At 38.5% G+C, this 25133-nt stretch overlaps 1 protein-coding gene across 4 annotated transcripts in view; it reads left to right on the top strand.

Annotated features, from left to right (window-relative positions):
• Positions 1-25133, top strand: part of LOC143358792 (membralin) — a 135259-nt gene that overhangs the window by 49511 nt on the left and 60615 nt on the right. For all 4 annotated transcript variants that reach the window (XM_076796265.1, XM_076796247.1, XM_076796274.1 and 1 more), the window contains exon 10: positions 2765-2897. In XM_076796265.1, the coding sequence (XP_076652380.1) occupies positions 2765-2897 (133 nt within the window). The remainder of the gene's footprint in view (positions 1-2764; positions 2898-25133) is intronic.

Here is a 25133-nt window from a genome sequence, read left to right on the forward strand (position 1 = left end):
TAGGACAAGCCTGCGGGTTTGATGGCAGACGATTGCGTGTATCGATCCCCGTGAGTTGTTTCGTTATTTTTAAACCTCAAACAACGCTTTTCCTCTCTCTGGCCGAACAATTTTCTGCCCCCACACCCCCGCCCATCTTTTTGCTGTTTTTTTCCCCCATTCGTTACGTGCGAATTAATAATCCCGGCTTTTTTTTTTGCGCGCGCCGCAATGTCAAGTCGTGATAATGAGAGATGGTCTTGCGAAATACCTCGGCAAAGAGATTTTCGGGCTGTTCTAAGTAAGACACGCAAAATCGCGTTTTTATACCGGCTCGGGACGAAGATGAATATTTTTGGAGAATACCAGCAAATGCGAATAGTAATATAGAATATAGAATAATAATATTATCATATTTATAGTTTTATTATATTTATATTATTCTATATTCTATATCACTATTCTTCGCATTTGCAAAATTCTGGATGTATCGCAGTCTAACGTGACAACCACGTGTGCCAACTAGAAAATCGAAGTTGAACAATGTTTCCTCGTGAACGATTCCAGTAAATTAAAGATAATTGGGTCTATTTAATTGGGCTATTTTGTAGAGTTGCACGTTTGCGGGTGTGTATAACGACTACATGTGCACAGGGTATTTTGTAAACAGCTGTTTCACGCTTGCTTTAAGACAGATGATTGCACGTCAGTCTAATTCGGTTTACAATTTCTATCGCATAACAGAGAATATATGCATCCGAGGCTTTAGGTGCCACACCATGTCCCTAAACATATGTGCTCGGCTTGACGCGCGTATATGTATATAACATATATAGCGCACGTTCTCATATGCCCATATAATATATGTATATATGTATACAAGATTCATAGTATTCTTGTATACATGACACGTTTATGCCAGAGTAACCTGTAAGGAACTGCACAAATTGGAGGAGATTTGGAGTAACGATTTTTGTGTGTAAAATATGAACCTCGATATGTCTGTCGTATACGTCGGTCTTGCGGAATTTATTAGTTATTTAGCAACACTGAAACGGAAACATCGAAGCTGGCAAAGATCGTTTAACACCTTATCGTATGATGTCAATTCTACCGATTGGCGTTATATTATCATTCTTGCTTGATTTATCTCACTTTCCTTTCCGCACTAGATCGTATCCATGGTCTTTTCATTTTTTTAAAATAATTATAATACTAGTGGAAGCATATGGATTATCTGACTATACCTTCAATGAATTATATGATAAATCGGGGTACATATGGTTCATTTTATGAATTCAAATATCATCAGTTCGGATTATCGAGGTTCTACTATATCGTGGATTAAACAAACAAATCTGATCCAAACTGTGTCGTGTTTGGTCTCATTTTAATCAGAAAACTGTCGCGAATATATTAATAAAGGTTTCATACAGAAATAATTAAAAACAATACATAAAATATAAAAGTGACTTTTCGGCCTTGAAGTTTTCACGTCCATCATTAGATTGGAGACATTACTGTAACGACGATGTGACAGTTAAGTCGATCGTCTTTAAAAAAAATTTTTTTTAAAATTCCTTAAAAGATTGTCAATTGTTTGTACCGTAAACCGGGTTCGCAAATATCCGAACAATTGCGTTTATTTTACAGGTTACAGGAAAGTCAATATTAGCACTCGATAGTAACCGGTGTCTGGGACCGTAGTTTGTTCTATGCGTGAACTGTTTTGACGTTTGCAACAACGCGTGTAAAATTCACGCTTGCAAATCTCCGGACGCGCGAGCGTAAAAGCGTCTTCTTAGCCTGATTAATCCTGCTTCATGTTCTGCGCCCACGAGATCGGTTCACGACGTGTATAAATTTTCGATTACGACTGAGGGAATTCATAATCTACGAGCACCAGAAAACACAGAAATTCCCCCCTCTATCAGACAATGAACTAAACGTCTCCCCTGTATTACTTCATCCGTCATTCTCACTTTTCTTCTATCTATTGTCCGTATACCAAGAGTTTAGACGCCAGTTCGGATAATCGAGGTCCTACAATGTTGTGAATTAAACGAGTAAATACGATCGATAGTGTGTCGTGTTTAGTGTCGTTTCAATCAGAAAAATCTCGCGCATATGTCCGTCGTAAATCTCTGAACAACCAATTGTTTATTTATGGTTTATGCTATAAACAATGCATTAGGGTGAACATTAGTTAATCTACAAATTCGAAAACCGCTTCTTTCGGAAATATTTCTTTGAAATTAATCTACAAAATGTTGTTACATTAATTGATCTAGTTTTTCCATCATATTTACAACCTTTTACAATCTTTACAGTCGTTTTTATGTCCCATGCTTGGAAAATTCCACTGTGTTTTATTCGAAATTAAGTGAACTAACATACTAAGAAATACTAATTCGTACGCCTAAGAATACACGCAGTATGTTAATATTTTAGACGTTTACGGATTTGTTCGACAATTACAAAAAATAATATTTAATATTTTCACCAAAGTCACCAGATTAAGACTTGCCCCCCACTCTGCCCTTCCCCTTCTGCGACGTTATTCCCCCACGCTTCCGCCACGGCCCGGTCACGTGACCACAACGTCACAATGTCACGTGACTGATCCAGTACTGGCAGAGAGGGGGGGTAACTTTTTCCCCTCGATTCGAGTCAATTCCCCCGATCTGGCGACACTGATTCGCACATTAGTATCGAATAAGGATTAGTTCGACACGATTGAAGACATAAGTGTCTTTACTACAGCAGAATTAATTTTCTGTTACAGGAATGGAGGCGATCATGTCGGAATTCTTCAACGACACCACAACCGCCTTCTACATCATAATGATCGTCTGGATCGCTGACCAGTACGATGCGATTTGCTGTCACACCCCGATTTCGAAACGACATTGGCTGCGGTAAGTGACAGTTCCTAAATTACTATTCGAATAAATTTGCGAAAGTGACATGAAAAATAACGAGAAGCAAAAAAGGCACACTAAATATTCTAAATCATGTGTCGATCAACGATCAGTTATCTAGCATGGATAAAAACGATTTGAAATATTGTATTTCACAGTATGTATGTATTTATGCAATTTATGCTATCAGTGACACCGATGGTAATATCAGCAATAGATCGAAGAATTGTCTACTAAATAAACAAAATTACGTGGAATACTTATATCGTACACAACTGTAAAAGGGTGTAGCCGGGAGGTCAAAAGTGCCCCCAATCCAAATTGAATTTTCCATTCGATAGCTTATCCAAAGAAAATCCTTTGTGCCAATTTTCAACCCTATATATCGACATGGGGGGTAGTAACGGGGTGACAAGGAAAATCAGGTTTTATCGTGATTTCTCTAATCCTCTTCGATTGAAAATTCTGAAAAAAATCAGGCATATTTTAGCTATCAGAACGCACATCTATGAATTTTTTCAGAATTTTTAGCTTCGGAACCGAATTTTAAAAAATAAAAAAAATTTTGAAATGCCGATTTCTCCTCGAATTTACGGAGATATTAAGTTTATATTTTTACAGTTTTAGCATCCCGTTATGGTTGTTAACATATAATTTTATCAGATTTTTCAAAGTGGGGGTACGTAGTTAAAGAACCAATTTTGACCTTCTTATCCGGCTACACTCTTTGGATTTATTAACTTGGTATCCTTTCACGAGGAAGGATACGCAAACATGGTTATCTCGTGAATGAGACCACGGGTGGTTACGAGTTCATTCGTAAAAGTGTCCACGGTCTTTAGGGGTGGGCTGTTTCGGTCAGAACGGAGCGAAAGGATGATCGAAGGAGCATTTAATTAAAGGGGATTAAGCTGTGTAACGGATTAAGTAGCTAGTCACTTGTAGTCCCCGGTACAACGGTAGTCGCGTCTTTTCTCTTTATTCCGGCCTGCTCGTGTCCGGCTAAAACTGAAGCGATCAAAGTATCTGCTGCCGGACGAAAAGAGCCTTTGTTGGACGATGATAAAACGCCCTGCTTGCCTTGTCGGAGCAACTTTGTGAAAGGATCGAGAAGATTTTTGCGCGTCGAGCTGGCTGCCTGTGTGTTCGACGCGCGACACGCGGCGCAACTTCAGACGATGAGTAAAAAGGAAACGATTATCATAATTTTGAAGCTAACGATTTGCAAACTTGGACAGTGTCAGGGCGTGGAAATTACAAAACTTGCTGTTACAAAACGCTTCTGACATTCTTCCATTTTGAAAGTGATGAGTTTATCGCGGATTTTTGTGCATTCATGAAAAAGATCAGCAGATGCAATTTGGAAGAATAGGATGGATTAGAAAAATTCAAGGATATTGATATATTATTTTCAGGTTGATTTAAAGGGAGAAAAAAGTTTCTATTTGGTTATTGTCTCTTACAATTAATGCAGAAAAATTTTATTCTGCATAAAATGGTGCAGCTCGCCACACCACTCGACACTTTGCGTTTTTCTTTAAATACATGTTGTTACAGAGACACAATTTTTTAGTCACTTTACTGTGGCCATAACAACTGTAACAATTTTCTTACTATTGCTTATGCTACAAAAATATCGATGGACACGTTAGTGACCCAATTGCGCTACGGGCTTCAGAGCATTGGAACCCTAATGTGGAAATACTAAACAGGGGCGAACCGTGATATTTATAGACCTTGAGAAATTTCATAATCATCCCATCTCGCATCCTTTTTCGTGGCAATTCAGTTCACGTGAATAGCAGGAGACAAACAGTGTCTCTTTAATTTTCTCTGAACGATTAAGAATTCGCAAAAATAAAAAAGTAGTAATTTGCGAAGAACGAAAAGTTGCCATCCGGTACTGTCCAACTACTCAATAAAACAATTTTGAGGTCTAAATGATTGCTGATAATAGTCAACGATTTTTAAATAGAATAGAATTTTTATTTAGACGAATATTTAGATGTTCTTTTAGCCTAATTTTTATCTTCAATGCGCTGCATCCAAATGTTTCAGAATGATTCTTGGCAAATGATATACTCAGTGGCTTGTTTATCGAAGTGATTTTAATCTTTCTCATAATAAAATATAAATGCATAACGATTTTTTCTAAAATTACATGAATTAAAGTATAGTATAAGGTTCTGTGACACACGTATTATTAAATAATTGCCCGAAAATGAAATGGTATGTGTGAAACAAAAGTTTAAATGTTTCACATTTTTCTAGTTGAGAAGTTCAAGTAATACTGCGATAATTGTGACTGACTGGTTATTTTTTTAAATGTCGATTCCGAACATTCTAACAACATTGAACTTTCTTTATTAGGTGGTGAACATTTCGGAACTAGAAATTCCAGTCTTTGTCACGTACGATTGTGGTGGAATTTGAGCTCCTTAATGGACGCATTCACAATTAATGACGAATACGTACCTTCTATAATTATTAGTGTTCATTGATTATCATGGAACGCTTACATCGTGAGCTCGGTATGCGCGGAGAAATCTTAATTAATCAAACAACGTGGTCTACGGCGCAATAAGCTCACGGGTTCTACTCATCTGTCTATGTGCATTCCAAATGCTATTTGATATATCCTATCGTGCAGTTCATTGTTATATTATCGATCTATGTTTGCACGAAGTGGGTTAGCAAAGGATGAAACGAGAGAATCTGTATCTTAATCTTGTTTGCGTTCTGAAAGAAAAATAAAATTAATGAAATCTCTACGGTACAGTTTACGAAGAAATTTTTTTTATGGATACACTTGCACGTCAATTGACAGATACGATACTAATACGATTTAATCCACAGAACATTTTTAATATAATAATACACTGTTTTATTATGTACACCTATAAGAAATTTTAACTTATTGCTTCATTTAAAATCCGTATTTAACAATAAACCTACCGACACTTCTTGTGTACCTATTTCTACCGTGCACGGTCAAAATGACCGGTCCTTGAAAAAAGTTATTATTAATATAATTAAACGTGGATAATAGTCAATTTGTTGCTGAATGAATTAGCAGATGAACAACAAACAATACAAATTTATTTTTATATAATTTCAATTATATTAAAGAAATATTATATTATCTTAAAGAAAACACGCAATTTTATGCAATTTCTGCTTCTTTCAATTGACTTGGGAAATATTAATTTCGCACAAAGATCCACTGGCACGTTTTATTACACTGTTCCAAGACGATAATTTTCCAAGTGGAGAAAATCAGAAATTAATCTTGATCTATTATTTGCAACGTTGAGGATGGAAATTTAGAATACGAATAGAACGTTTTGGCAGACCTAATGCATTTTTGGTACGCATGTTCGGTTCTTATTTTCCGGAGGATTTTCGTATAATTTCTAGTTTGGCCATTGGTCGTTTCGACAGTTATACGAGGGATGTCAAAGTCGGACAGGGATGAGTTACTCGCAATAGGAATCGAGTTTTACGCTCGATGTGGCTTGCGACGGAGGAAGGGGAGCTGTACTGCAATTTCCTTAGACTGACAAAGGTATAGATCGAGACATTAGGGGCATTAGGTAGCGATTAAACAAAATTGTCGCCGTTGATAGTCCTACTAGCCGGCCTGGATGTTTGAACAGTTCCAGTGACGCGCGAATGAACAGCCACAGCCAACGAAATTGCTCGCGGCTACGGGTCGATACGTTTAAAGCGGAACATTTTAAATTGCCGTGAAACTTTGACAAATAGATCGAACCACCGACGAACGTCCCGGAAATTAGCGAGAGCCGGCCAAGTGATTTTCTCTTTCTATGCCGTGTCGTCGCGCGGATAGAGGGGAATTCGCGAAAAGTATCGCCAGAAAAGTATTTCTTGCGGCTTTCAATCAGTATCTCCCCGCCCCAGAACTAATAATGTTAAACAAAGTCGACTTTCGCTTGCTTTCCCTTTTTATTTAAGCTTATCTAAACCCCCAACTGAGGTTTACAGTAACGTTTCGATAATTGTGAACGAGATTTATCTCGAGCTCCGCGAGGTGCGCCCTTTTAGGCATTTAGAACTTTTTGGTTTTTAATTATTTTCTCGAGAGACTTTGACCAAAATATTCGTGACATTTTCGTGGTTAACATGAGCCCAAACACGATGCAATTTGGATCATGTATACTCGTTTAATCGACGATATAGTAGAGCCTCGATTATCCGAACTGATGATATCTAAATTCTCCGATGCTCGAATTACTGCGATAATCTGTAAATATTTTCATTTTAAACGTGTAAATATCTTATTTGAATTAGTGGAACACTTTTCCGGGTGCGTTGAAGATTAAACCGGAAAAATAGACATTAATAGAATATTATTGACAATGCAAAAAGAATTTAATATCTCATGAACGAGCAACGAGGACATTGTTAAACTGCAGTAAATAGTTTCAGATTCTTTCATAACTTTCAGGAGATTAATAACGCTGCTACACAAACTCCAGCAGGTGTAATAGAATTATAGCTGCATGCAGTCGAAATTTAGTGCCATGGTGTCTCCAAATATAAATTAGAACCGAGAAAGTTGCGTGCATTCCAACAACCTAGGGAACTATTTGAACAATATTAATTGCGCAGGAGCGACGAAATTAGATTAAGCTATTACATTGTGTTACAGAATCTTCAATATTTTGCCAATGAACATGTTTAAACAAAATTGAAATTGTTACTAAAGTTGCTAAAGTTCTAAAAAGAAATTCAAACAAATTCTAAGACAGGTATCAACATGATATTGTACTTTAAAACGACACATGCAATGAACGTATTTAAACAAAAATTGTAAAATTCTGAAAACAATTTTAAACAAATTCTAATATAGATACCGACATGAAGACATTTAAATAAAAATTGCAAAATTCTAAAAACAGATTCTAAAATATTAATATTGCGCTTCAAGACGATACAGTGAACATCTTCAAACAAAAATTCTAAAATTCTAGAAAGAAATTTCAACAAATTCTAAAACAGGCACCTGCAAGTCTAACACAGCAGAAACTGTAGTTCTACTTGCAGGAACTTGACACTATGATATTGCACACAGAAGAAACAAGATGACACCACTGACCCATTTTTCACGGTCCAACCTTCGATTGTCTATCTGCGATAATAAATCCTTCTAGGACACAATGGCGAAAGAATTACCACTCGTCAAACAGCAGCCAACGGCCAGATGAAAGTACGAAATTATTGCATTAGAGTATTATCCGTCCTAATGTCGGTTTTTGCACGAATCCCGCTTGGAGAGGAGGAGCACACGTGTCTTTATGTGCACACTAGCCCGGATAAGTCAGCCAAGTAGAACGCCGAAGGAAGAGACAGCCCTTCCAGGCTCAAATGGGACTGAACGTGCGTTATCTACGAACTGCCGGGAATCCAGACCCACATTATGGATCGAAAGCAAAGTGCACACCCCCCGGCGACGACCCTAACACCGTCGCGTATCGTGAAACTAAGATCCATCCTACTCTTTTCATTCCACCCCCCCCCCCGCCCGCACCCAATCTCGTCCTCTTTTTTTTCGCAAAACCGTATCTTCTGCCTTTTCTCATGTTGTCTTACCCGGCCACTCGGCACCTATTCGCGAGACAGACACGTCATAATTCTGGGGGAAAGCACGATATAACTGCGAATGCGAAAAAATAAAGCGGACTTTAGTGTACAGGGGGTGTGACCGTCTGGTGGTGCAAGCCGCGAGGAGGTGAATGTACGTGAAAAATTAGGTCGAAAAAACCGTATAATCTTTTTTTGTTTAAGGTTTTGTTTTCGAGAAAATCAAGCTTGAGAAGTCAGCGTGCCATTGGATAGTCATTGGTCGATGCGTCTGTTCATGACCGACCTGTACTACTTCCTGCTGACACTAGAGACCTTAAATGAAAAAACTTTTTTTCGACATAATCTTTTACGTAGACTCAGCTGCTTGCGACCTGTAAAAATCTGTTGGGTGTGTACATTGTGATTCGTGGCCCTTTCTTCGTCACGAAGGAATAGAGTGTGCGAACCTAATTTCGCGAAAAGTATGCAAACTTGGTGGATCGTTGAGAATGTGAAAAGGAAGACTGACGTTCGGACCGAAAACGGCCGTCTTAAATGTTCTATGCCGCACTGGACATCGTGTTCAAAATAGTCGTGATTTCTATTTTCCATCGAATCTAATGAATGCAAAAGTTCGTTATTTATATGCGAACAATTAAAATGGAGAAAAATTAGCGGGGTGATAAACTGTTCAATTTGACTTCGAATTGAAATGTTTCGAATCAACAGGCTGAACATCGAACAATTTTGTAATCAACGCGATCCGCAGTTAATTAACCTACTCGGTAAGCGAGTTTCTCAATTCATCAACGGCGGAACGTCGTCGTCACGTTTTTCTTTCTTTAAGTGGCTATTAAAAACACTGTTTTAAGAACGGTGTCGCATGATGAATTAACGTGGAGCTATAATTTCATCCTCTTGACGTGTTTGCGGAAGTAGGAAGTGATATCGAGCTCAAAGACGAGGATATGACGTAATTGCGATAATTTGTTTAAACAGGGAATACTTCAAATATTTGTGAGCACTCGTGAACGGATCATTCCAGTGTCGCCTGTGATGACAATTCACTCGGGGGACCTGTAATACGAAACCATCCACACCCTCGGATCAATCATGCTCGCCATTTACTGTTTCTTTTAACTGGCCACGCTTCATACTTAATTCATACCTGTAAAAATGAGTTTAAAATTTACACGAAAGAGTGAAATACAGCGAAAAAAAAGGACGAAATTCAGGATGAAATAATTAAGACAATTAACAAATACGCTGTACGATTTTAGAAAAATTCACACACTTTGCACGCAAACTATTAATAATATCTTAGCAGTTTAATTAGTTCACTAGGGTACCCAATTACTGGGCTTACCTTAATTACATTTACTTTTAAAGCATAAGGAATATTAAATTAGAGATATATAACTGATTTTAATGAAAAAAATTTAATATCTCTTTTTTAATATTCATTATGCTTTAAAAACAAGTACAAGCAATATAGGTATAGTAATTGGTACCCCCACAGTAATTAGGTCCCTTACCCTAATATACTCGGAACAAATAAACGATTTCAATTGCGTTCCAACGAAAACGAAATGGATTATTAATATCAAATATGGAAGACTTTATAATAAAAATTAACATCGGTCAATTTATATGTTACGTAAAGTGCAGAACGGCGAGCATGAACAATTGCTTGTCTTATTATTGAAAGATTAGAGCACCGCTGTCGCGGGCAATTACGCTTGTTAATTTAAATAATAAAGGTGCCGCGGCATTAAACGCGATTTCTCCGGGGGGATAAAGTTTATTCTTTATCATTCGTACGGGCAACGAAAAGCGCTGTTTGGCGACTCGACCTGAAATTTCCGAATAAACCGGATAGCGAACGTTTAACATCTTCATAAATATTCACCGTATTAACGATCGGCTGAAATTAATATTGCTATTCGCGAATAATTATTTTGTAATTTTCTCTTGCGTTGCCCGCCCCGTCCATCGACTTTATAGTGTACGTGTATGTACCATGTCTTTCGCGTACGTAACGCAACGAACAGGTCAAACAAATAATTCGAGAGGGCCGTAGGAATATAAATTTTACATAATTACGAGTGAGCGTATTTTTAATTTCGCTCGGCCGGAATATATTTCATTCTTTCCGCTCGCTCTACGCCACTTCCGCGTTGCTTTTAATTGCCAAGACGTATCTCTTAATCATCCCTCTTGCTTATTTTTGCGCCGGAATGCGCGAACGCGGTTATGAAAAAAGCCACGATAATAATAAAAGAAAAACATCATTGGATCAACAAATAGAAATGAAATTAAACGAACATTTTTCTCATTATTTTTACTATCGATTGTCCATCTTCGAACTATTAACCCTCGGACTCCTACGAATTCTCGGCCTCTATGCCCGGGTCATTTCTGACCCACACCGATATTTCGTTACAGTTTTCTTTCGATATAAGGCGATTGCTCGGGACCGACTTTCTTATTTCGAAATTCGTTTCTTATTTCAAAATAAAAAGTCGCTCGAGCTTATCTCCACCGCGACGGATCACGAATGACTCCGGCATAGCATACGGAGGGTTAAGAATGATTCAGCGAGGACGCGAGGAATGTTCAAACTAGATTTTCTCGAGAACGGAGTCGCAAAGGAAAAAACAGTTATTCTATTAGGGGTATCCATAGGTAATCAATTATTTGCAAAGAATTTGTTTTGCCTTTAGTTCTGTACCGATCGTTGAAGAGGATACACGTACTCTTTTACAGTTTTCGGTAAACCAGCCGCCAGTGTTCAAAATATTCTAAAAAGTATAATTTTTGTTTACAACCCTGTAATAAAATGGCGGCGTCCGTACTTTCCGAGGATCATATTCGTCATTGCAAACTTTTTCATTTTCATGCAGGATTTAATGTAACAACAAAGAAAATTTGCGATGTTTACGGAGATGTATTCAAGGTCAACAAGTTTGAACGTTGGTTCAGAAGGTTTGCTGCTGGTGATTATGATCTCTCTGACAGGCCTCGAAGTGGACCAGTTGAATTTGATGATGACACCCTAAAATCTCTAGTGGAAGCTGTTCCAAAATGAAGTATACAAGAATTATTGATCTCTGGAGCATTATTTAAGAAATAAAACATTCTGTAGAAGATGCAACGAGGCACCTTGAGTCATATATTGCTTGACGAACCCTGGATTTCTAAAACAGGGGGATTGAAAATTTGCAGGAAAGATGGCAAACTGTCCTCGATAATGATGGAGATTATATAATAAATTAAGAAATAAAAACTTAAATGTACTACAAAGTATCTTTTAGATTTCAAGATAATTGATCACTTATCGGTCCCCTAAATATGTTTTGGGATTCATTTTTCCATAAGGAATCCATGTCCGGTTGTATTATCCGTTCTGTACATGTGAAGTATTATCGAAATTCAATATAGTCTCGCTAGATCGTCAGACAGCGTGAGCGAAAACGATTTGCAGCGGCGGCGGCGAGATGAAGCACTTATTTCATCTCTGTTTGAGGAATCGAGCGTTGAATCGATATTATGCGGGCAAAAAACACAGCTGGGAGCGTTTCAATGGATCACTTTTCTAATTGTTTTCGACAACGAGAACGCGCGCAAACACAGATGTAGCAGCCTCTCCGCCGCGGGTTGCGCAGCGGCGGCAGCAGCCTGCGAACAGCGACCCTTTTAAATCGTTGAACAAATGGATGAAACTCTTACCACTGGGTTGAGGTTTTAACGGGCCGAGCCTGTGAAACCAATTGCTTGATTGCGTTTATTCGCCGCCCTTTAAAAGAAATAAAATCGTATTGCAGATTACTTTTTATGACGACCGGCTAACGCTATCACGTGTTCAACCATCCGACGCGACGGTTTACGCGCCACTAAATCGACCGTCCGGTTCGTATTGGACGTTAATTATTTCTACGTTGCTTGACGAACGTATCATCAACTTCAACGGGATCATTCGATCGAATGTTACCCGCTGGAGACAATAAACTTCTTCCTACTTTATTCGACCGTTTTTTAATCAACTGTGCCGCGCAGACGAGACCCGACGATTTGCATTCCGGAAGTTTCCGCGCTGCGGGGTGCACGATTTCGAAGTTGTTTGCTTTACGTTGTTCCTTCGTGAAAACTTTTGCGAAAACATTCCTGACAGTTTTCCGATTAAAATGACACCAAACACGATACATTTTGGGCCAGATTTACTCGTTTAATACACGATACTTTGGAACCTCGATTATCCGAACTGGTCAGTGGACGTTCAGATTAAATCTTTAGTAAGTTGTACAACGAATCGTTTGGCATATGTATCGCTCTGCATAGAACTGTTTGGCTTGAGAATTCGGATAATGGAGATTCCGTTGAATCCAGGTTCAAATATGCTCCGAATTATGTCGTGTTGGGTATCGTTTTAATTAGAAAAACGTCACGAATACGTTGGTGAAGATTCTATGAAGGAAACGATTAATGTTTCCCCTTTAAATAATAAAAGTGTTTCTCCTTTGCGTCGATTCAATAAGCACGCTTTCTAGAATCGATTTCTTGGAGATTGTACTATCGTACGGGAATGTAGAATCTATTTTCGAATGTAATAGTCGTCGAAGTAAGCGCTAGGTCTAAATCGCCGATTCCACACGACTGAATGAATCAATTAATTCACTCGCAGCTGCGATCACTGTATTTAATTATTAACGCCTCCGCCGCCAGCCGTGACGCGTAACTATACACTCGTGCTTTTCGCGAAGAAAGCAACATTAACCTTATGCATGCTGTTACATTAAGTCGCCCTAATGATCATCAAAATATTCAGAGAATTTATGACTGTTTCTGTGTTGCATTTTTGTTACGGTTCATAAAGGAGTCACGTTTGCATTTCATAAAATGTTGTAACCAGTAGCAAGAGACACCATTCAAAAAAAAAAAAAGAAAGAAGAAAAAAATTAGAAAAACAAATAATGGTAGCAAATAAGCTGAAAGGGTAGAGGATTCTTTTGATCTTTTGCGAAAAAGATGAAAAAGGAACTTTTGTGGAAGCGACACTGGCAGAACGGTAAAAAGACAAAGCATGGTAATGCGAACAATTATAATGTTCCAGGCGAATGTTAGAATATCTTGTTATAAACTGAATAATCTAAATATAAAATCATCAACGTAGTCACGAACACGGATATTTTAATATTTTGTATAAAAGTATGTTAACAGCTTCAATGTTTAGGTAGAATCGGAGACGATCCAAGTGACGCGATATTTGAAAAAATTATTTACGCACAATATAATATTTCATAGAAACTTCTTTTCCGTACTTTGGTGTTTTAAATTGCATTAGAGTGAACTAAAATGATTCATGATGTTGCCCACCCGTTAAATTTTAGTTACTACAACAATAATGTAATTTACTTCAGTCAATGTAGTAACAACGACAATAATGCGATTTAGTAACTATGATGGTAAACCCGAAACTATAAACTGTTACCTGTGACAACCAACTTTATTTACAATAACATGACCATCTTAGTTTACTTTGTCAACGTCACGTTAATTGCTGGAGATAAGCCTATACTATGCAGTTACTTGCTTATCTGAGCATAATTATTGCTAGCTTTAATAAAAAGATAGAAACACCGTGCAATAAGGATCAGTACTCTGATAAACAATACAGTATTTTTTAAAGTTTTAAACATTATCTACAATTAGATATATTGCAATTTGTAAAAAAGTGTGATTAGCGTGAGCTTCGTGGCGACGACTTAGGAGAGAATTATAGATTAGAGCACGTAGATTACGTTCCTATAATTTATCTTGGAAATAATATAGCGCGGCATATATAAGAAGATATACAAAATGCAAGTGGCAGAAGATGCGATCGCGATTAGGAACGTTTATATTATTACCAGACTGCGGAATTTTATGCAAAATTTTCTGGGTCGATGGTAACAAACAGAATTTGAATAAAAATGTACGTGTTCTTTTAACACTTTTAATAAGCCGAATATAATAGGGCCCTACAAACCTAGGTCACATGAAGGTCATAATAGTACACTTCGTTGGATTCGTCTTGACCTCGGCTATCATACAGCGATAATAAAAATATATTATTCGATTTAAGAAAACTTCGATGACCTTGAAATCTCAAAATATATCAAACAATTTTTTTGCCTATCATAATATTTGCCCTCCTCAACCAACTAATGTTTTCCTCTGATATTTTTTTCTATTATAATATACAGTGTGCGATAGAGCTCTCAAATTCTTCTGTCCTCACAGTTTTGTATTTCATCGATTCGGTCTTATCATAAATGCATAAAAGCCGTAGTATAGTTATTTCGGATCGGATTGAAGCATTGAAGGGAAATCAAGGAATAGTCCTCGATAGTCTTCGGTTGGTTCGCGCGCGGAAAATCCTCCGCGACATAGAAGAATCCACATTGCCAGGAGGCAAGCAGGTATTGAAAGTTCAACGATTGCCACCGCCTGATACTAGTTCCTACGCGAAGTTAGGTGTTTTCGAATATTGTCACTTGCTGTTTTTACGCGCCGGAAAATGCAGTCTGGACCCGTATCTTCTCTTTCGTTCCTTCATTCCCGACTTTCGCAAGCGAAACAGCTTCCTGTCTGAATAGGAATCGAGCGGTTCGGTTCTCGAAAATTTTCAAACCCTCCGGATCCTCGTAATTGTCATACGTTCCTTCGGCCACTTGCATTTGCACTCTGGGGACAAGCTGTTATCAATTTCGTTGCTCCAGTTCTAACGAGCAATCTTGAAATTTTCAACGCATAAAATCTGTAGCCCGTTTATGCGATCTCGACACAGTTAAGATCAACCCGGAGAAAATATTGCAACTTCGACATAGTGCAGCCAATGCAGACACTCGAAGGTGGAACTGCACGGTTACTACCGGCGTCAGATCTGCTTAATTGCCGCCAAACATTGGATGTTATAATGATTCGGTAACCGGTTACCCGGTTGGAGGACACACAACCACTGTCTCTTCTACGTTGCGTAAAACGTGCAGTTATACAGACATAATCGTCCTTCTTACATCGAACAAGACAGTTGTGCCAGGTAAGCGTGGGTAAGCAGTATACCGCGGATTTTTTGCATTCATGACAAAAATGGGTGAAAACAATCCGAAGCAGTGGAAAGTTTAACAGAATTGGAGAATATCAAGATATCGTTCACAAATTGATATGTCTACAACAGAGGGAAATAAACTCCTATTTGGTTCCTGTGTTCTGCAATTTTTCTTCTGCATGAAGCTCCGCTTACGTAGATTTCTATTTCTCGGACTGTATCATATATTCAAAAAATCTGAATAAGTCAAAGATAGTACAACAGTGTTTTTTAATTTTTTAACAATACTGTTCGTACGATATTTATATACTACGTATTCTTCGCAAACAATTTGTGTCTCAATGACAGGCTGGGCACGAAGTATTCTCCCTTACCCTCCATTCTGAATCACTTTTTCAAGAATTATTTACTACCTGGTCGCACCACAAGGACAAGCTGTACAAATCGATTGTTCAAATCCTTCGACCACCTTGCAATAAAAGTTCGACCGCCTGAAAAAGTCAGTTCCCGAACAGGCATGATCGCAAGGCAATGATCTCTGCCGGGGTCACGGCGCCATTGTGGTGGCACTGTTGCGCATCTTCCACTTCTGTCCGGACCCGGTCAAAGATCAACCGTCCGTCCGATATCACCTACCGAACCGAATTTCAATCGGAACTTCGGAATGGCAGTGCAGTGCTCTCGGTGCCGCGTCATTTCCGTTCCATTCTACTCATTCCGTATTTACATTTCGCCGGGAACGAATTAACGTGGGCGAAAGGGATCGTCCTCTAGCAGGAGACCGTGTCCATCGCCGGCGTTACGTGTTCCGTACGTTAGCGGGCGTCGACGCTCGCCACGCCATACACGCTGGGAGAGCAGGCACGCCATGCCACGCCATACGCCACGCCGTACGCCAACGTGTCACGCCGTGCCACGCCAGGCCAGGCCAGGCCACGCGTCGCGACGCGACACGGGACGCAACAGCAGCGGCGCGACACGACGCCGGCTCGCAAGTGCCGCGTCGAGTGCTTACAATCAGCTGGGCTTGTCCGCAAATAACACCGGAGGATGATTATGATTGAATAAGGCCCGTAATTGAGGCTATTGAGCAATTATATAAATAATAAGCACATCACGGACACCGATGCACCGGCACACCGCCAGCCGGGGACCCATAAACGCATACCACGAGTGCGGCCGGACTGCCTGGGGTGTTATTTCAGCATGATGGGCGGAGAGGACGGGGGCAGGTGCCACAGGGTGGTCTCTCTTCTCTCTGACTCTCTTTCCGTCTCCTACTCTCTCTGTACAGGACGATTCAGCTAAGTGTGTCACCTAAATTCCTTGTACGGTACTGTTACACTTAAATTTTCACGACCCATCCCCGCTCTTCCCCCACCACTTAGTTGCCTCGAGCTCAGCGGAGCCTTATCTCGGCAGACAAGGGGAGAGAATGAAACTGTGGTGCAAGAGGAAAAGCGACAGACGTACTTCAAAGAGATGCCGCGAACGTAATCGTTAGACAGCGGATGCTTATGCAAAAAAAAACATTTTCGACCCGAATTGCAACAAGCTGGAGTGAAACGGAAATTTATTTTCTCTCTTAATATGTCTAACAGGTTGAAAATAATAGTGTTTTTAAATTCTTCTAATATTTTTACTGTTTCAAATTACGCTCGTTCAGTTTTGTCGTAAATGCGTGAAATCTAAACTAAAGAAAACTTTAAATCGAATATTTTTTGTCTTACTGTTACAAACGTAGTGCCAGGGCAATGTTGAGATTCTTCTGATTAAAATGAGTCCAAACACGACGTAGGTCGCACTAGTATCATAGACTTAATGTAAGTAACAAAATTAGCGGCCGAAAAAAAATTACAAAATAGAAGTGGACGGATTTTGGTCGTGTTTGTGCTCATTTTAATCGGAAGAATCTCAACGACGCACCGGTGGCAAAGGGCCTAGCCGATTAAGATGGTCAAAACTGCCCTTAGAGGTTTTTCAATGATTAATGAACCATTCGAAAGCTGACCCAGAAAAACCCATCTGAGCAAAATTTCAACCCCCTATCTTGCCCGTGAGGGTAGTTACAGGGTAAATTAGATTTCGCGCTTTTCCGCGCATTTCCCACACTCTGATGCTTCCTAAAATTCTGAAAAAAATGTGGCATATTTTGGATCCTAAGACAGATTTTTGAGAATTTTTTCAGATTTTTTTCTTGCAAACTGTGGTCGCAAAAAATTAAAAACCTCAAAAAAATCGGAAAAATGTACATTTCTCAAAAATATGAAAACATGCTATTTTGCTGTTTAGTGCCCCGATAAAGTACCATAACAGGCAGTGTCCTCAATTTTTTTTAGATTTTTTCTTGTGGGCACTTTTTGTCCAGACAAGAAAAACCGAATTTTTTCGCCGTTTCAGCTATTAGGAGGAAAGTTACACTTGTTGGTTTTATCGCAGGTATATATTAAGTCATTTTAAACATTATTACATTGAAACAAGTAAGTGTTTGACCTAAGAAATGTTTTAAGAGAAAAAATGGATTGTATTTTGTGCGGCATATACTAGAATGTTCGTAACGTTTACAAGATCGCCGGTTGGCACAGCGGTTAGGGCGTCGGACTACGGAGCGGATACGCTGGTGTTCGAATCCCGTCGGTGGGAAAGTTTTTTTTCCATACGTCATCTTTATTTTTTCAATTTCTTATATGGTTTATTCATGTGATTTTAACAATATTTTTTTAATGTTTTAAAAATATTGAGGTAACATTTTGAACTAACTTTTATTTATATCACTCCGATTTTACTTCGAATTTAATGATATTATTTTCTTGGATTAGGCAATAAATTAATATTTATATTATTGTGTTCGTCCACGATTTCTGCCTGATATGAAATTGCTTGTGAAAATTGGTAAGATTCCGTGAAAAGAATTTTTAAATCTACTTCTGTCATTTCCGGAAAATCAAGAGTATCTACCGAGGATACTGTTTGAAATGGAGTCTTTTTGCAGTTCCAATTGTTTCCAATTTTTGGAAAGGTTTTGTTGTCTACTTGTTTGTGTAGAAGCTGGTACTTTTGACCTAGTATACTATGAATTGCCTCTGCATCCCACCGAAAATAATGAACTTCCTGATCCGTATCATAAATGTCCACAGAACAAGTCTTTCATTCAAGTAACTATAAACGGGAATTACTTCCTCATGTACCTTACAATAAAGAGAAATGGCTTAGGCTTATTTGTACCTGATACCTCACTTTCAAAATAGTGGTAGTATGTAGCCCTTTTCTCTCAATTTGACAAAAACCAATACTTTGCTGCGTGTTATTTATTCAGAGTTCTTCTTACTTCCTCCCTAATTTCTGAAGACGCAAGGCTTAGAAACTAGATTAATGAATTTTAATATTAACAATGTTAAACAGGACCGCAATGATGAACATATACAATTAGAGAATCGAGGAAATAATAGATACTGCAAAACTATTTTTGTATGTATTTTAGTTAAAAATGTTACCTCAATATTTTTAAAACATTAAAAAAAATATTGTTAAAATCATATAAATAAACCATATAAGAAATTGAAAAAATAAAGATGACGTATGGAAAAAAAACTTTCCCACCAACGGGATTCGAACACCAGCGTATCCGCTCCGTAGCCCGACGCCCTAACCGCTGTGCCAACCGGCGATCTTGTAAACGTCCCGAACATTCTGGTATATATCGCACAACATACAATCCATTTTTTTCTCTTAAAACATTTCTTAGGTCAAACACTTACTTGTTTCGATGTAATAATGTTTAAAATGACTTAATATATACCTGCGATAAAACCAACAAGTGTAACTTTCCTCCAAATAGCAGAAACGGCGGAAAAATTCGGTTTTTCTTGTCTGGACAAAAAGTGCCCACAAGAAAAAATCTAAAAAAAATTGAGGACACTGCCTGTTATGGTACTTTATCGGGGCACTAAACAGCAAAATAGCATGTTTTCATATTTTTGAGAAATGTACATTTTTCCGATTTTTTTGAGGTTTTTCATTTTTTGCGACCACAGTTTGCAAGAAAAAAATCTGAAAAAATTCTCAAAAATCTGCCTTAGGATCCAAAATATGCCACATTTTTTTCAGAATTTTAGGAAGCATCAGAGTGTGGGAAATGCGCGGAAAAGCGCGAAATCTAATTTACCCTGTAACTACCCTCACGAGCAAGATAGGGGGTTGAAATTTTGCTCAGAGGGGTTTTTCTGGGTCAGCTTTCGAATGGTTCATTAATCATTGAAAAACCTCTAAGGGCAGTTTTGACCATCTTAATCGGCTAGGCCCTTTAAAAAGGTAAGACAAAGTATTACTGAATTTGAGCGTAATTTAACAATCAATTTTATTAATCAAAATATGCATATTACGTAGATATTCCTGGCCATGGGAATTAAATTAAAATTGCATGTATGCATTGCCTTAAGTGAATCGTAATTGAGTGATTACATTCCGATCGGGCCTTTCGGGTTTACTAAAAACACTGTCATTGAAATTCAACTTGCGATTCAATCATTTTTTCATGTACCAAATACACGTAATTTGGTTGGCACACTCAGCTGAATCACCCTGTACATCTCTCTCTCTCTCTCTCTCTCTCTCTCTCTCTCTCTCTCTCTCTCTCTCTCTCTCTCTCTCTCTCTCTCTCTGTACCCGGGTCGCTGTCGAACGGGAGCGGCGGCGAGTTGGGTGGAAAATTACAGTGCAAACATAACCTATACCTATATACCGCGAGCCCTCGCCACCTCGCGTTCCTGCGCGCCGTTAGGCGGAGCCGATGATCTCGAATTGCCTTCGTTTCATCCCCTTTCCTACACCCCTCCCCCGACCTTCCGTCTTTTTTCAACTACAGCTTCCCCTTTACCCCCTCCTACGAGGCAGGCTGGAAAATCATGAGCATCCTGAAATTACGTTATAGACCGGGTAAATTGATAGACAGAAAATATCCTGCTCGCTTCCGGGTCAAGCCACTTGAGGGTTGAACGATGAAGTCCGGTCGGCTGCACGATTGTTTGCATGTTCGTCAGCCGGGGTTCTGTATTGTCCATTAACACCGCGTGGCTATTGGTATTGGTATTTTAGGTCACCGCGATTCTCGTTTTCTGCTCGCGGAAAAAGAAATTCATTTTCTACCGTTATTCGAGTACGGAAGTGCCTTGATGCATGCGGAAATTTCGGGACCGAGAAAAACGCGGAAAATATCATAAAATTCAGAAATTCAATGATAAAACTTGTTTATGTCTAATGATCTTTTTTTTTGCCAAACTTTTACCAACATATTCGTGACATTTTTCTGAGTGAAACGATACCAAACACGGCGCAATTTGGATAATATTTACTTGTTTAATCCACGATAGAGTAGAACCTCGATTATCCGAACTCATCAGTGGCACGTGGGCAATATAATTGGCGTGTTCGAACTTCTAACGACGAAACCATAAGCCTAACCATAAACCATACTGCAGAATTCAGGTATCATTGGTTCGGATAATGGAGGTTCTAGAAAATCGTCGATTGAACAAGCAAATCTGCACCGAATTCTGTCGTGTTTGGACTCATTTTAAACAGGAAAATGTCGCAGAGTAGCTAGGAAACTATTCTATTAACCAAACATTCTACTAATTGGTTCGCCTAATCGAGATACTGATGAATTGGTCGATTCATATTTGGTTTGAAAAGTGACAGATCTGGATGTATGAAAATAAATTTCGGAACGGTAACGCTTCTTTGCTCATGGAAAACGAATCACAGTCTCCAATTTGGACGCAACTTCCAGCGGACACGTCGTGTTTTATGATTGATAACGAACGAAAGGGGACCACAATGTCGAAGCCATTGATACAACTTCAGAGTAGAGGTATTAAACATTGTTTCCGTCAAGCCTCGTTGGGATATCTTTAACAGACGAAAAGTTCTAAGGGAGTGAATGTAACTTTCTGATTGACTCCAGTAAACATGGCCGGCTGATGTGTCTGTTTATGGCCGACCAATTCTACTTACCGAGGACACTCGACCATGCGAAGTGACATAACCCGTGGTGGGTTTACAAGTCTGTCTATTCGCTAGATTCTTAGAAATTGCACTATTTTATTGTATATTCGATAGGGGCACTTCAGGTTTGGTTATTTTAATAATAATAAATTCTTTATTTTCTCTCACAGCCAAGAAAAGGACTTGGTTCACAGTTCTAACTTAACCCATTCATTCCATGCTCCTTCCGTTGCTCTTATTCAAAAATTTTCTAATTAATTCCACAAATAATTGTTACATCTCTCGCTCTGTATCAGTCTCTCTCAGCACCCTCTAACCAAGTCCCTAATATTTTAAGTAGTAGTGTATTGATATTTCAAATCAGCGATGCTTTGTTGTGCTCTTTAGCCCTTTGAGGGTACTATAAAATATTTCTTGTTTTCTTCATTATTTAAGATTTTGATACATAGTCTAGAATTTTTGAAAAAATGTCTATAATAATAATAGTTAATTTTATGCCTTTTCATTCGGATGAAATGTCGCAATTTCGAAAATTGTTAAGTGGTCGCAGCGAAGTTAGGTTTACTCTTTTTGACAAGTGTTGCGATTAATGGAATATATGCTTCCCAACTTGTCGTCTTAATTGAAATTGGGATAATACGATGATTTTCGACCGGTTCACCGGAAAACGCTGAGCACCATGAAATTTCGTTACTGCGGTTTAGAACGGTTTCCGGTGTGTGGCACTGATAAATAATGATAATTATTCACGCTGCTGGTATGCGAATTGCGTGTGGTTACGGCCGGTGTTAACACCGCTCGCTGTTTTCAAACCTCTCATGCACGTTTACCTCGAATTTTGTGTCCAAACACGCCACTTTCACCTTATTGGTTTGTATTGCAAAATACCATGCACGCATATTGAATTTCGTTTGAATATCTTCGACCGTTTCGCGCCCATTGTGAACGCGAATGTTTACGCGAGTTCACAGTTTGTAATACGTGAAGTACAATGGTATCTCAGAAAAATGATGGTATCAATTATTTTCGACACTAATCAACGAAAGAGAAATATTTGCCAGCAATTTACAATTAAAAATATACGGGAAACAAGTTAATTATTATTATTACACAATAATAGAAATACTGAGAATCAAAACAAAGGCGCAAACAGTTTTCCAATGCTTTGAGAGAATTACTTTGAAATCAAACTAATTTACAGGAGTGGAATAAAAATCGAAAAGCTCGAGAATAATTCTAACAATATTCGTTCACTCTCCTAGCATTTTGCAGAGCTAAATCACACTTTCTATATTTCATACATTGACGCAAAAATCCAATTACAAATCCCATTCTCTCCTTTTACTGCTTCTGCTTCGGTTACACAACAATAAAATACTCAGCGTTAAATTAATTATTTCTCGTTTCACTTCACTCGATGTTTCACCATTGTGTCGTCAATTTGACGCACGATGGAGGAGGTGGAGGGGGTAAGTTGCGAAAATGGGGGTCAAACAATAGCATCGAAATCGCGCGTGTTTCTGCGCGAAACTGGAAGTACAGGTCGAACAATAGGGCAGCCGGAGTATCTCGGTGGGCGACAGGTAAGCTGATCCGGCTCGAATTTTTCCAGGTACACCGACATCGGTTTCATATCCAGGGCTATCGATCTTCGTAGCGGGGTAAGACGTAAATCCATACGTCGGTAAGGTAAAAGGAACCCCCTGCGGAGGGCGTTTTGGCACCCTGTCGCGCGAACAAAAGCGTTGACCGATCGTATATAGACGGAATGCGAAAGGGCGATTCGTGGAAAATGAAGTCAGCTCTTCGTTCCGGCAGAGCGTCGGAGCCAGGAGCACCGTATACGGCTGGCGCCTGTCTGACGGCCGTTCGCCTCCATGCATCCCGTATCACCCCCCTGCTATTCGAGATACCCGAGACGAACGCGACACCCTGATTAAAACGCCAATTCCGTGTGCATCGAGCTCCAAGTTTCGCTATTTCCTTTGGAAATCCGCCTCCGCGGGACGTACACACATCGGGGGCTGATAGAAAGTAATTATAGCTTCTTGCCGGGAGGCGCCACGTTCTCGGCCGAACAACAGCCGTCTAACTAACACTCGTCGGCATCGATTTAACCCCTTTAAGTTGCCCTACGATTGCCGTCTCGACGGACCACGGTTAACCCCTTCCCGTTTCTTCACGGCTTCAACCTGCACAGTGTGACATTTTCCCGATCTACGTGGACAACCATTATTTCAGCTTGAAAATCGCCTTCTATTCAAGAGATACGTAATTATTGCTAATTCACAACTCAAATTATATTCGTCATTAATTTGACATTATTAATATCATAGTTTATAACAAGGTTATCGGTACGTGACGTATCCTCAGGTTTACGTTGGTTTATCACTTGTTTTAGAAAAGAAATAAACGTATAATATTTATGAGTATATTTACAGTTTTTGAAAAAATAAATAGCATGATAGATGTATACATAATATTGCAATAATACAATATAATACATACAGTAAAAGATAATATAATATTATATATATTAAAATATATATATAAAAATTAAAGATCACTTCAATTCTTTTTAGCTACATTGCGTTTATTTTCATTAATCGATGTAGCTTCGTATCCCCCTTTAAAAAAGTAGTCTTAGGTCGAAAATGGATTAGTTCAGAAGTTATTGATTTTCTGCCGACTGCCATAACAATTCAAACACTGTGAGTAAAAAAATGGTAAAAAAAGTATGATGTGCAAATCTGTGCGAAAGATATTTTTAGTTTTACAGCTCTTGAAAAATAACTCCATTTCCTTGTGTTATTACAGCCTGGTATACTGCACTATATTATTCTACAATTCTATGATTATCTTAAAATTAAATTTCATCATTACGAGTCATATGAAAATGATTTGTTTCGTTGAAACTAGTGAATTAGAATAAAAATATGTTTACTTACCAACAATTAAAATCCAATTAAAGTTTATTTGTGTTGCGTTTTGAATAATTCAAGACCGAAGGGACGGAATTATGCAAAAATATTCGATATCGTTGTGTTCCGCCGAAACGAAACCATAGGTACGTTATTTCCCACCCGAGACGCGTGATTAATCGTAAACAGTGAACGGAAAATTAGTCCCCGCTAAATAATTAGCCAACATAATTAATTTTCTTCACCACCGAGTGCACAGTTCGGAATACTAAACAGAAACTGTCGGTCCGGTTCCGAAAACTGCTTCTTCCGAACGTAACAAGAGTAATCACCATCGTTTTGCCCGGATCTCATTAAATTTATAATCGAGAATCGAATATGAGGCATCTAATGATCGTTTAATTATGAAAAATAAAAATTTTTTTCTTAAATATGTATTTGCTTTCAAAGTATAGGTTTGACACATTTATAAAAGTATTCACACAAGCTTATTTCGTTTTGCACGATTATTTTAAAATTTCTTTTAATTTTCATTTGAACAATCGAAATTTACCGTTTCGCCTTAAATGACTGTTCTTTCCATTTTTGTAATTGTTCCAACAGGATTTACTGTTCATTAGTAATTTTAATTAATCT

Source organism: Halictus rubicundus, chromosome 1 (genome assembly GCF_050948215.1).
Source record: "Halictus rubicundus isolate RS-2024b chromosome 1, iyHalRubi1_principal, whole genome shotgun sequence".
Lineage (NCBI taxonomy): Eukaryota > Metazoa > Arthropoda > Insecta > Hymenoptera > Halictidae > Halictus > Halictus rubicundus.